Here is a 14,286-nt window from a genome sequence, read left to right as displayed (position 1 = left end):
CCACTGGTTCACGGGTAACACGGCACCAAAATGAAGTGGATTCCCAGGCTGTTTTGGTTCTGCTCTGCTTCAGAACCTGGTGGTTAGTACTCTCGGCGTTGTGTCTCAATACTTTAAAGCTGGGAATCACTTCTCTTCAAACTGACTGAGCAGGCAGAAAGGCAGCAGGAATTAAGGAGGAAAGATAGTTTAACAGTTGTTTAATCAAAGTCTAAGAATGTATACAAATTACAATAAAGAATGCTATAGTTGTGATCAAAAACACTATGCCGTAATTGAACACAACCAGGCTAATATAACAGTAAAGATAATGCTAGTTGATAAGTTGTTGAAAGTCTTTGTTCTCTGCTGATAACAAAGAGGATTCTGTTTTTCCCTCCAAAAAGTTCCTTTGTCCTTTGCCCGCCTTGCTTGTGGATGAGATGGTGGAGATGGTGAGAGAGGTCTTCGTGGGTTTGTTGGTGGGTTCCAGAGTGTTCTTCTGGTTGTTTCTTCCTGAGTCCCTCTCTCCACCATTCCACCCCATTCTTATAGCCCAGGCCGAGTGTCTTTGAGTTGATGACATCATCACATTAATTGCTCCAATCACAAGCCAGCTAAGCTTGCATTTTGAAAATAGGGGTTTGGCCTATAGGCCAACCCCCTCCACCTAACTGCAAAAAGAGGCTGTCCTTTACCTTAATCAAAGTTTAAACATTGCATCATTTTCATTTCCTTATATCTTTTACTTAAACACATTACTTGACTTGTTAGTACTTTGATGTACCTCAAAATATATTGATTACCTAAACACAGCTATATTTCTAAGTCTGTTTGACTTTCAGAACATATATCTAACCATTCTGTTAGCTTAATAGAATACATTTCAATACCATATAACAAGCTTAACAGATTGCAGAATGTGTAACAATCAATTTAATCATATTGAACATTAATTGAAAATAGCACAGACACATTAACTAATTGTAGACATTTTAGTATGACCAAACACTAATTATATTTTAACTTACTTATTCAAATTACTATTTTAACAATATACTAGGAAATAGTTAGTTTGGAGATCTCCTGTGTGTGTGTGTGTGTGTGTGTGAATGTGTATGTGTGTGTGTGAATGTGTGTGTGTGTGAGTGTGTGTGTGTGTGTGTGTGTGTGTGTGGATGTCTCTGTGTGTGTCTCTGTGTGTGTCTGTGTTCCCAGGCCGTAAGCAGCTGATAACACTTCTTTGATGTAACAGTTGTTTCACTGTGTGTGTGTGTGGATGTGTATGTGTGTGTGTGAATGTGTGTGTGTGTGTGTGTGTGTGTGTGTGTGTGAGTGTGTGTGTGTGTGGATGTGTATGTGAAAATGTGTGAGTGTGTGACTATGTGGATGTGTATTCGAAAATGTGTGTGTGTTAGTATGTGTGTGTGTCTGTCTGTGTCCCCAGGCCGTCTTTGATCACTGTGTGTGACAGGAGATAACATGTCTACATGACCTTTTGGTCTTCTGCTTTGATCTACCCCCTAAAGGGAAGTCTTACCCCAGCTGCCACTATGCCATTGTCACCCCAGGAGGGCATTTGCACAATCAGTCTTATGTAACCACACACACACAAATCTATGAATTATTGTTTTGAGGCCTAAATATTTAGTCTATGTTTGGGAATTTACTACATAAGCTACTAGCCGACATGGCTATCCCGACTGAACCACACGTTAGCACTCGATATTATAACGTAGCTAAAGCTAACTAGCTGTCCCTGCCTTTAGCTAAGCCGACATGGCTAGCTTGACTGAACTTTCTAACATGCAACAACTTTCATCTTCAGTCCATCTGCCGAACAACCAGGCACGTGCACACATAGAGGCCAAGGGGTGCCTGAGCACCTGCCTTTTTGAGCCTCATCAAAAAAGTGCCCTTTTTGAAAAAAGATTTTAAAAAATGTTTTTTTTTTTTTTTTTTTTTTTTACCGTTACGCATATAGACTGCCCTTCCAACTGAAAAATGTCAGGATAGAATAAAAATATTAGGTAAAGAGAGAGAGATGCCCCATATTCCATTGCAGTTTGCACGGCCTCCTCAGCGTGCCTCTCCGCGGACCTATATTTTATGCATAGCGTGGGTGATGATGATGATGATGATAGAAACCGCTGTTGAATGCTGGTATTACACTCATTGAGGGACACGAAGAAGTCAAGTCCGATGGGATTTGGGAATCTCAAATACAAATCGGGATTGGAATAAAAAATGCATTTATATTAAACAATACAGAATATACAGCACTTCTTGGGGTCTGTAGGGTAAGCACTTATTCCCTCCCCCCTGAACATTTATGGAGATGTATGGGCCTTTTAAGTCAGTGATAAAAGTGTCTTTCAAGGATAAGTGAGCTCCTGCACTGATTATTATAGTTCAATATTCAATATTTGATCACCAAACCCCCCCCAAAAAGCATAAAAAGGGGGCCCCCCGCCCGAAAAGGCCCTTAAAAATCGTGCTCGCGCACTTCACGCGCTCGGTTAATATATACACAAGTGTAGTGCCCTTTTCAGCCTTTGAGCACCTGCCCCTCTAAAGTCCTGTGCACGTCCCTGCGAACGACCATCCTCTTCGTCTTGGCTGGCATAACCTCCAATGCTGCACGCGCGAAATAGTCAGACGCAGCTGACGCACGCCGGCCGACTGTACACATGTAACCCCTCCCTTCGTTGAAACCAATAGTATGTCTGCTGCAGAGCCCCAGAGCTCCAATAGTGTATCTGCAGTCTGCAGAGCCGCAGAGCCAGGAACAAGTCAGACACATTCTACAAACGTGTCTAATGTGAAATATATAAGCATATAAGCAAAACTAGATTTTAGGTCTGTGATGAAAAAAGGGCCTTGCGGGAAGGGGGGCCTCGCAAAGAAAATAAAAAAATAAAAAAATAATAAATAATTTTTTATTTTTTTGTGCGAGGCCCCCCTTCCCGCGAGGCCCTGTGCGACCGCACTGCTCGCACACCCCCTGAGGCAGCCCTGAGTAGTAGTAGTAGTAGTAGTAGTAGTAGTAGTAGTAGTAGTAGTAGTAGTAGTAGTAGTAGTAGCAGCAGTAGTAACGGAACGTAGACCAAATGCCAGGCACGTTGGAACTTTAAATCGGTAGGGGGTGCGGCCTTTGAGCCGCCGCGGGGGGCGTCGCCAGATGATTAAAAAGAAAAAGAAAAAAATTGCAGTCAGGCCACTGAACTTAGAAGCAGGCCAGGCCAGTGTTTCTAGTTGCACCAGCGCAATAGTTAGATAAGCTAGGTGGGGAACAACCAGGAGATCACTGCAACTCACACAAGTTGGAGAACTACTGTATCTCTCTCTCTCTCTCTCTCTCTTGCTCTCACACACACACTAAGGGAGCCGCATGTGATTGGTGGAGGCGGGACCCTTACAAAAAAATGCTAATCATTGACACATGCTAGCCTGTAATAATCCCCCCCAGAAAAATCTACTTTGCATTTGATATATTGCAAATATATGCCATCACACATGCTGGCCCCGTCAAAACAGTATCCTATCAGCCTCTCCATGGGCAGGTCGAGGCGTAAAAGTATTTTATACACAAAAACAGCGTCTCGGCTGTTGTGTCTGGGCCGGGCATTGTAAAAACCCCAAAAGAAGTTCTGAGCTTCCAAGTTGTCATCGGCAAACTGTATATTACTCGAGAATTGTTATTTTCCAGTGAGTGACATCAGTGGTTCCGTCAGCGCTCAAGCCAAAGAATGGGCTTTTGGATGCTTTGACTCTAATTTGTCGCTGAATATCATGGGCAAACAGCTGTAAGATTTCATTTTGGATGTTGTTGGACATCCAGTTATCGCTCTTTTGGAGCCAATTCTTCAACTCGGGATCAGACTCGGTGCGCACTCTTTCCATCATCAGCTGCCATAACACCCCATCCCTATTTGCATCACCCCTCAGTGGAAGCCCCTGGCGCCCGATGGGGGGTATAGGGGAACAGACTCAGTTAACTCTTCAATACCTGATGCTGAGGCTGAACCTGTCGTCTCTGTCTCTCTCTGACGTTTATCAGATTTAGTGGGTCACTGGGACCGGCGGGACGTTTAGAAAATAAATCTGATATTTGTCTTTTCTGCGAGTGAGACATTCTGTGCTAGCAAAGTCTGACTACTAGCTAAAATCAACTGACTGCGCAAGCACTGTATCACAGTAGCTCAGTGGTTCGTGGCGCGTGGGAAGGGCGGGAGACGGGAGGTGAATACAATTAGTTGTTTCACCTGTCATTCAATCAGTCTGTGACAGTCTGTCATCACTCGAAAATCTACTCTGCTGCAATCTTGTCGGTTTTACACGTATGATTGTGTATGTACAGTAGTGTAATGAATGAATGAAAACTTTATTTAACAGATTGGAGAATGGCTACAATACAGTACGACTCAATACACACAATATTAAAATGGTGAAGTGCTTTGAGCAGGATAAACTTATAATATACAGTGTTACAGTTATACAGTTACAGTATATAATATACAAATATATAAATACTGTCATAATACTGTCATTTGTGTGATCATAGTCATCAGCCTTATCAATACTACAAGGCCTGCTTTTGCAGTAAGACTATTGGACTATTTTTAAATGTCGACCCCCATACTTCCGCACAGTATGATATCTAAGGAAATATAAGTGAGCAGTAAATTATATACAAGGCCTTATAGTTTAATATATTCTTAGATTTATACAGGATTGCTACTGACTTTGAAATGTTTAATATGTGGTTTCCATGTTAATTTCTGATCAATAATTGTAACTCTATCAATTTTAACATTACAGATACATTTTCCCCATCTACTATCTTCTTTTTTCGATTCCTCAAACCAAGTTTTGAGAATGTCCAGCTCACTTTCAATATCATATAGAAGTTCCTTTGATTTCCTGAGCAAAATAAATGAGCAAAAATAAAATTAATTCTGTAACATTGCAAATATCATTAATATAAAGTATAAAACAATTTGGACCGTTCACCGATCGTTGAGTTAGCTACTCCACAAGTGACCTTCCTAAATCCTGACACAGTATCATTCATTTGCACACATTGCTGTTGGTTATCCAAGTAGCTTTAAACAAATCATCTGCATAAAAGCTGACTTGACAATAATGAACTGTGTTATCTGAACAGTGTACTCTGTCCCTGTGTTAGAACGCTGTCAACATATCTCTTCTTGCCAACGGTTTTCCCTGGTGTTTCTCTCCCTCTGTCCTTGGCCTTGATGAATGCCATTGTTTTATGCTGAGGGACAATGACATGGAAAGAAATCATTGTTCCTTCTCGGAATCCACCAGGTCTCTCGTCTCCAGGAAAGCATCGGTGACAATATCAGTAATGCAGCATTATGTATCTGTCACACACTGTGTACGAGCAGATTTGATCAATTATGTACTAAATCTATTAATTAATGTGTTGTCGGCGCCAAGTTCACAGCAGTGGCTGGGATCATATATTTCAAAGGAACCGTGAAAACAACTCTTGGGCCCTTAGGAACATAAATATTAATCATTCACTTGTTTATCTCTGGTTCTGAAATATTCATGGTTGTTTTTTACCACTTTGGAAAAAGTGGAACAAACTTCCCGGTGAAGCGGTAACCAGTGAATCCCACTCAGCCCTACTCTTGAACATCCTGCTTGCGTCGCTTCCTGTTTCATTTAATGTGCATCTGTCGCTGGGCCCCCGCGTCCTCAGCAGTCCTCGCTTCAACCACCACCAGCCCAATTCCTTAACCCATCATTTCAAAGAACTCACTTTGCACCCTCGTGTCTGGATAATCCAGCTTGCCTCGTGACCATTTGAAATCATATCCTGTTACATCATTGCATTTAATGCTGAGTGTGTTATGGTTTGATACCGACCCCAAACGCACGACACAAGAGAGTAGGAATTCAGAGTTGCCAAATACGAGGGCTTGTTTATTTGATACTAAATATAAAGAGTACAGGAAAGGCAAGTCAACAAGACAGGTACATAGGACAAGGGGCAAAGTTCTGCTGCTCTGCAGCTTCTCCCGTGATGGTAGTCTTGGGGATAGCAGGTGTTGACGTCTGAACCGCTCTGCAGAATTCTCTCGGCAGAATCTCAGATGTGTTGCGAGACCGAGAGAGGGAGAGAGGGAACGAGTCAACACAGTGCAGTTTGAACGAGCAGGAGAACAGGGTGAAAAATTCTTTGTGTAATTTAAACACAGTGAGCACAATTCCAAAACAGCCCAAGTGAATCTCTTCGTGTAATACACACAGTGAGCAAAACTCCAAACACAGTCCCAGTGAATATCTTCGTGTAATGTACACACCGTTAGCAAAAATCCAAACACAGTCCCAGTGAATATCTTCGTGTAATATACACACAGTTAGTGAAGTCCAAAACAATCCAATAGTGAAATAATATCTTCGGTGTGAGCAACACACAGAGGGAGATGGAAGGTCCCAAAAATATTATCCCATAAGGGAACAAGCAAAAATAGAAAAGCTGGGTGAGTGACTGTCTGACAAAAGGTGGTAGTCTTCAGTGTAATAGTTACACACGAAAAACGGAATAGATCAAGACAGTCAATAAAACTCACCCAGACGTAATGCGTAATGGTGCTGGAACAAAACAGCGGAGCGAGGGCGCGCCACGGGAACAGGTGTCCAAGGGAAGGCTTCTTGGAAATTCCTGGAGATAGCACAAGGAGCAAAAAGCAGCAGCAGCAGCAACACGGGGAAATGCAACCAGAGAAAAATCAAGACGATCCAACAAACTTAGAGTGGAGAAACGGGGTATAAATAATAGGGGATCGATTGATTGAAAAGCAGTGACAGCTGGGGAATGTGATTGAAAAGCGTGCGGTCCTGAGAGAACCAATCAGCGACGTCTCTGATGACGTCACTGGGGAGAAGCGTGTGAATGAGGGAATTGAAATAATTAACAGAAAAACAAATGAAAACAGAGCGAGGGTGGTTAAAGGAACAGAACGAGTGAGAGAGCAAGGACAGAAACCTCACAGAGTGCCCCATATGGTGTCATACTTAAGTAGCTCTCAATTGTTATATCTTCAAGGCGACGAAGTGAAAATGATTTCTTAACCAATTTATGCCTGTTTAAATGTGGATTCTTTGTTTTGATGTCTCTGGAAGCACATGGAGTTCATTAGGACGCGTGATTGTGCACATGTACTATTCAAAGTGTTTCTGAGTCGAAAATGATTGTGTCCTCATTCTGTCTGAATGACTGAGATGAAGAAATAATGACTTCTTCTGAGACTTCAAACGGCCCACAACAATGCTCAAGCGTACAGACACAACAAACATTAAATAATCAAAGGAGCCAGTTGCAGTGGAAATGGGTCACTGGACGCATTAGGGCTTTTCGAAACATGTGGAAGTTCCTTCAGAAGAAGCAGGAAACTGGAGCCATAACCCTCAGCAGGGCATCCATTTAAAATAGTTTTCTTGTTATTGTTTTGCTTCAAGTGCAAAATGAAGTCTCACGCCAAGTGTGTTTGATAGCAGAGAACAACTAAGGATTTATTTCTGTATCACTTCAATACCAGCGTCAAATAGCTACAGGGGTGTCTGTAAAAAGAAACTGCTCACACGTTCTCCCTGTTCTAGTGACAGTCTTGAGAGCTGGAGGTGAAGCGTGGCGGCAGCGTCTAAACGAGAGGTTTCTAAATGAAGCAGTGCTGTAATTAGCACTAATAGCTCATCAGCCGCATGGCCTCGAGGGGAAGGAGACGCATACTGGGTAACAGAAAGCGGTCGGATTTAGTTAGAACACATTTCTAATCATTCCAAAAGGGGCCTTGGAAAGGACGACCATTCATCAGCGCTGAAATGTGAGGTTTGGAAGATTAATAAAAGATTCCCGACGATGACTGATCAGAAGTGGGTCCAGGCGCCTCTTGACAGACTTTGCGTTCAAGGGTGAAAATGGGTGATGTGTTTTTCCATCGGGAGGGGGGATTATGCAGCGTGGAATGCCAAATGAGATGCTTAGCTACAGTAATAACAAGATGCAATCGCTTGGTGCGAAGGAGCTATGAGTGAGGCTTCTCATAGCACTCACGGTATCCTATTCGTTCCATCGACATGTTCAAAGACCAGGCCAGACGGCGGTGCAGTGGTTAGCGCTGTTGCCCCACAGGTCCTGGGTTTTGCATGTTCTCCCCGTGTTTGCGCTGGTCTCCCACATCATACAAAATACATAAGGTATATCCTGCCATTGCCCTTGACCAAGGTACTGGCATTACAACTGTGGTTGGTCCACTGGGCGCCGCACATTATGTGTGGGTGCTCACTGCTCCTAAATAGTTAGGATGGGTCAAATGCAGAGGATGAATTGCCCCGAGGGGCTTCATGAAAGTATACATACATAAACCATTGCTTTAATGCTTCCACAGGAGTACCCTCTAGCACCAGCCCTGCTAGACCTCGCTGACCTCGCCCTCTCTCCCTCCTCTCTTCCTCCACAGCATCTGCATGCCGAGGGACCTGCCTCAGACGGTCCAGTCCTGCACCCTCCCCAAGGACTGCCAGCTGACCGAGTGGGCGGACTGGACCCCCTGCTCCAAGGCGTGCCTGGCCCACGAGGCCCCCAGTGGCACGCGCACCCGGAGCAGGCGTGTGCTCCAGTTCCCTGTGGGGGAGGGGGCCGAGTGCGCTCATCTGGAGGAGGTGGAGTCATGTGAACCCCAGGGTGACGGAGTGCCACCCTGCGCCACGTGAGTGTCTTTGGTTAACAAAGGGGGGGACGTGTGGTGTCAGAATTGGATATTGTGTTTCACAGCTTAGGGTGACAGCGTCACAATCTATATGGATATATAAGGTTGCATAGTACCGGCTCTAAAACGCATGATTGTGATAATGCCTTTGTCATGGATATTAAAAGCTGGATCTGGTTCTGTGGTTCCAAAAAGCAAGCTGGACAACGGTTTCAAAGCAATGGCTTCTGGATTCTTGTTGATTTATTCAGCAGGCAGAATGAGTTACAGCATTCAGTACAGGTTCGTTCTTCCAGCTGACTGTCCCCTTCTGTTCCTATAAGTTGTTTAAATCCTTTCCTCCAATACACAAGTGGGTGTGGTCGTGCCCACTGCCCTTACTGGCTGATCATCAACTGGTTTGGCGTGTTAGGTCAAGATAGTGAGTTAGTGTGAGTTTGTGTGTCACATGAAAGTGTGTGGTCAGGAGTGTGTATTTGTGTCTGTGGGTGTGGTGTGTCTGTGTGTGTGTTATCTAAGTCTGTGTGTTTGTGTGTGTCTTATTATATTATCAGTATGTAAGTTATTATATTATCTGTGTGTGTGTGTGTTATCTAATTATGTGTGTTTGTGTGTGTGTGCTATCTAAGTCTCTGTGTGTGTGTGTGTGTGTGTGTGTGTGTGTGTGTGTGTGTGTGTGTGTGTGTGTGTGTGTGTGTGTGTGTGTGTGTGTGTGTGTGTGTGTGTGTGTGTGTGTGTGTGTGTGTGTGTGTGTGTGTGTGTGTGTGTGTGTGTGTGTGTGCGTGCGTGCGTGCGTGTGTCTTGTTTGTGAGGCGTTGCCTGTCATTTACATGTATACAATGATGTGAGGAGATACAGAATCAATATGAACGTGGTTTCTTGGTTGTCTACGAACCCCTGTTGTTACGGCTGGCACAGCTGTCCTTTATTAACCAAGCTGAGTTGAGACAATTTTATCAAGTTAGTTTTAACTTAATTCTTAACCAATGGCCATATGAATCTGCAGAGTACCCTCTCCCAGACAGAGGCTACATACCACTACTCTTGATCTTCCTTTAGCCACATCAACAGGCTAAGTCACTCTCCTGGGTGGCTCGTGGGTGAGAGTAATGGTGAGCGTGTGTACTGTATGTGTCTGTATGTGTCCACATGTGTGTACATGTGTGTAGGAGGCGGCATACCGAGACAGATTGGTCTAAGTGTTTGGGCTGATGCCAAATACAAACTAGAGACAAATAGAGAGGGACTGCAAGGATATTTGAGCCCTCTCTCTCTCTCTCTCTCTCTCTCTCTCTCTCTCTCTCTCTCTCTCTCTCTCTCTCTCTCTCTCTCTCTCTCTCTCTCTCTCTCTCTCTCTCTCTCTCACACACACACACACATACAAAGACTCACAGATGGCCTTCATTCCGTCACTTTCATCATATACCATCTTTACACAGCTATTCCCACAACACTTGAGCGTTCTTTCCCCCTGCTCCCAATCTGCCTGATGTTTGATTGTCTGTCAGACGATCCACTTGTGACCTGTGATGTATTAAAGAACTCTTTAAACGATTATCTCCATGGCCAAGAAGCCCCAACTTTTCACCCATAAATCTCAGATGTTTTCCGTTTTGTTCTTGGATATTCCCCTTGGAGTCATTCCCTTTCCGCTGACACAGATACGCCTCGTAACCGGTATTGTCTTACGATACCTGCAGACGCGTCAACACGGTAAACAGATGTTGTTGAAGCTGCAGGGGAGGAAGTACAAAGAGGTGCCCTCATCGTTAGTTTACATCTCCATTCTAGGCCTGACAGCCACAAAGCAAATATGTGGGCGTGTGAGAAATCAGTTGGAAAATGAGTTTACCAGACACAGCTGACTGTGTTTTTAATACAAGCTAAAGTTAGTTCTGCCAGAGTGTACAGTAAATGAACTTTGACAGTATATCACACCCACACACATCATGTTATCTATCCCCCTCCTTCCCTGCCTCTGCCTCTCCTCCCTATTTTCCCTCTCTCTCTCTCTCTCTCTCTCTCTCTCTCTCTCTCTCTCTCTCTCTCTCTCTCTCTCTCTCTCTCTCTCTCTCTCTCTCTCCAGTTACACCTGGAGGACCACGGAGTGGAGTGACTGCCGAGTGGACTCGTTGCTAAGCCAACAGGACCGTCGACGTAGCAACCAGACGGGGTTGTGTGGGGGTGGCCTGCAGACCAGGGAGGTGTACTGTGTCCAGGCCAACACTGAACTGCTGACGTACCTCAACAACCTCAAAGACAAGGACAGAGGTATGAGACAGGTGCTCTCTCCGGTCACTGGCTCGTCTTAGTTGATGAATCTGTCGGTTTGGTCTTAGTCAACCAAAACTCTGTTTGTCGGTCGTTTTCTATGCATAAAGAGGTCCTTCCACATGATTTTCCAGATTTGTCGATTACATCAACAAATCAAATCACGCAACAGAGTCCTGTGACTATTAGGTGACTGAGAATCTCTTCACGTAATCTGGACGTTGTGGACAGCGACTCCTACAGGTCGGTTGGGGATGCCTGCACAGCAGAGACAGGAAATGGCGGGGGTAGTGTGAGCCTCCCACACGTTACACCTCGCCAATGAGAGTCCGCGCTGGCAGGTGAAAAGATGTGACAGGCTGCCTCCTTGTGTATCCGAGGGGACACGTGATGCAAGGCTTCTATCCTCCCTACAACCGGCCAGTGGGGGGCATATGCGAGCAACGTTCAAGACAGGGGAGGGGAGAATTGGCACACTGGAATTGGGATGGGAGAAAAAATTGAAAAAGAGGAGAATAAGTGGATAAAAAAAAATAATTCAAATGTGTCTAATCGAATATTCCCATTGTGTTTTTGCTTTGAAAATACTCTTTCAAGCAACCCCGTGGCCATAGCCAAAGTCGCGTCGTTGCTTACTGTGTGGCACAATGCACAAGCAGATTCTTACAGATATCACCAGATGACACTGGTTAAACAAACAGAGAGAGCAACTCAGATGATTTAGATCAAAGACCGCCAAATGATATGTAACACACTCCAATCCTCCAGGTAGTAGTCAAGTCAAGTCAAGTCAAGTCAAGTCAAGAGTTTTATTTGTCACAGCATACAAGTATACAGTGAAATGCGGGGGGTCTTGCCCGCAACGATTTTGCAATAATACAATAATAAGAATCCAATAGGATGAGAATAAGTACACATGCACATCAGTCCAGTGGCGGATTAGTAGCACTTTCATATAATTTCGTATCAAACAAGGTTTGCATCAAAGACGTCAGCCGACACGTCACATCGACTCGTGTCCAAAACACAAACAATGGCAGACTATCTCGTCTGGTTGCCAGTGTTGTTTTCTTCCCTTCAAATATCCCACTGTGACCAGATAATCAAAGCTTCCGTCTTTTGTTCCACACATCTAAACAGTTTGTCATCCGCTGCCGTTATCCTCATTCCACCCTGCATCAGACAGTAGCCCCCTCTTCATGTCATAATCCGGATGAGGTCCGCTCATGTGTCCTGGTGTGACTGGTAAGATAAGATAAGATAAGATAAGATAAGATAAGATAAGATAAGATAAGATAAGATAAGATAAGATAAGATAAGATAAGATAAGATATTCCTTTATTGATCCCCTTGGGGAAATTCAGGCATCATAGCAGCATGGGGGAGGGAGGAGGGGAGGCACAGGTAGTAAAAAAGCAGTGTAAACAATATAACAAATCAATATAATTAACTCTGGACATGTGCATATGGGCAACAAGGCGCGAGATGACGGTATGTATGCCCTCTCAGTTATATTTGCCCTGCAATAAATAGTTACAATATATAATCTAATAATCCAATAACCTAAATCGAATCTAATATATTATCTGAAAAAAACCGAAATGCTAAAATGCTAAATATATGCAATATATAATCTAATAATCCAATAATCTAAACCGAATCTAATATATAATCTAAAAATGCTAGTTGCTAAAATGCTAAATGCTAAATATGATCTTATGAAGTATACAGTATTCACATAACGTGCGGTATGCATAAAGTAGTATATTGTCCTTTTAGGTTCCTAGTAGTTGGATGTCTGGCAGCAGTCCCTGCCCAATGTTGTGGAGCCTGATGGCCGTTGGTATAAAGGACTGGCCGAGGCGGTTAGTTGAGTGTCGGGGTACATGTAGCTGGAAGTGCAGAAGGCCCCCCATTTATGACACTTGTCAAACCATCTTACAGTCAACGCTGCCCTCTAAAGAGGGGTTTAAAGGCATTACTTAAGACTGAGCTTATGGAGACCAACCGTGAGAGTAGGTAAGATGGATGGTTGCCAAGTGTAGAGAGATGGTCCTTATATGGAAGCTAATGGAAAGTGTTCAAATGAGGGTGGAATCTTGTTTTTTTTGTGTGGGATGACCCCCTCCAGCGCTATGCATGGCTAACAACAGCTAGCACCTGGCTAACTCCATCGACGCCCGGCATGACGCTGAATATTCCACCTCCCAGATGCTGGTTTTCAACAACTCCACCACTCCAGCGTGCATCACAGCCATAGGACAGCTTGGACTTCTACGCCAACCCCGGTATATCCACCGAAGCACCCGCAAAAAGTGTGTGTATTCTCAGTATGGTCCTGCTACGGTTCCTTCCATCTGGTCCCCAGCTGAGCGTGTCACACCTGTGCGACGTCATCAGGGCACTGGCACACCTGGAATTTGTAGTTACCCCTCCCCCCTGAGAAAACACTAAGTACTACGCCAGATGGGAAATGTGGAGTGGATCACAGTGTACTGCGGAGTGTGCTGAGACCTCCACCATCAGCTCTATCTCCTGCCACCATGGAACTCTTCAACACACAATCCCTCACAAACAAATCCCTCCTCATTCACTGCCATATTCTGGACAAAGGACTTGATTTTATGTGTCTAGTTGAAATGTGGCACAAACCAGGGGATTACTTTGTTCTAAATGAGGCCTGCCCCCCTGGCTATAATTACATGGAGAAAGCTTGCAGCTCTGGCCGTGCTGGTGGTGGCCTAGCCATCATTCATCGGGCTGAGCTGAAGCTCTCTTCCTTACCGATGCCTGATTTTACCTCCATGGAGTGTCTGGTCTTCAAATGCAAACCTCCTTACCCCATGACAGTGCTTCTCATATACCGGCTCCCAAAATCAAATCCCTCATTCCTCCCTGAAATACACGATCACGGCAGTGGCGGCTCGCCACTAGGGGCGCTCGGGCGCCGCCCCCCCTCAGGCCCTGCCCTGGTTATAATTTTATGAGAGAACAAGAAAAATGTTTTTTTAGTTTTTTGTTTTATAGCCCTATAAATAATATAAACATGTTTAAAATTAATAATATTTACTCATTTTAAGTATGTTTGTGTTTCCAATGCACAATATAACGTTATTATATAAAATAAAAAATACTCGTTTTCTTGAACTGTGAAGAACTGTGACTCACTTTTTTTTTTTTTTTTTTTTTTTTGGCCCGGGCTAGACGCGATAGCGCTCTGAGTGCGCGTCACGGTTTGATCGCTGTATCCGTCGCAGCCAATCAGTGCGTAACGCGTTGTGCGTTGAAATAT

The 14,286-nt window shown here is 44.1% G+C and overlaps 1 protein-coding gene across 1 annotated transcript in view; it reads left to right on the top strand.

Moving 5' to 3' along the window:
* The window catches only part of thsd7ab (thrombospondin, type I, domain containing 7Ab), a gene marked incomplete at its 5' end in the record, with an annotated part of 323,450 nt that overhangs the window by 167,612 nt on the left and 141,552 nt on the right, over window positions 1-14,286 (top strand). Inside the window, 2 exon segments of the mRNA XM_084336532.1 lie at window positions 8,475-8,723; window positions 10,810-10,994. Of these exon segments, the coding sequence (XP_084192658.1) occupies window positions 8,475-8,723; window positions 10,810-10,994 (434 nt within the window).

Source organism: Notolepis coatsorum (genome assembly GCF_963971535.1).
Source record: "Notolepis coatsorum genome assembly, chromosome: 19".
Classification (NCBI taxonomy): Eukaryota; Metazoa; Chordata; class Actinopteri; order Aulopiformes; family Paralepididae; genus Notolepis; species Notolepis coatsorum.
This window is presented reverse-complemented; position numbering and strand designations above follow the sequence as displayed.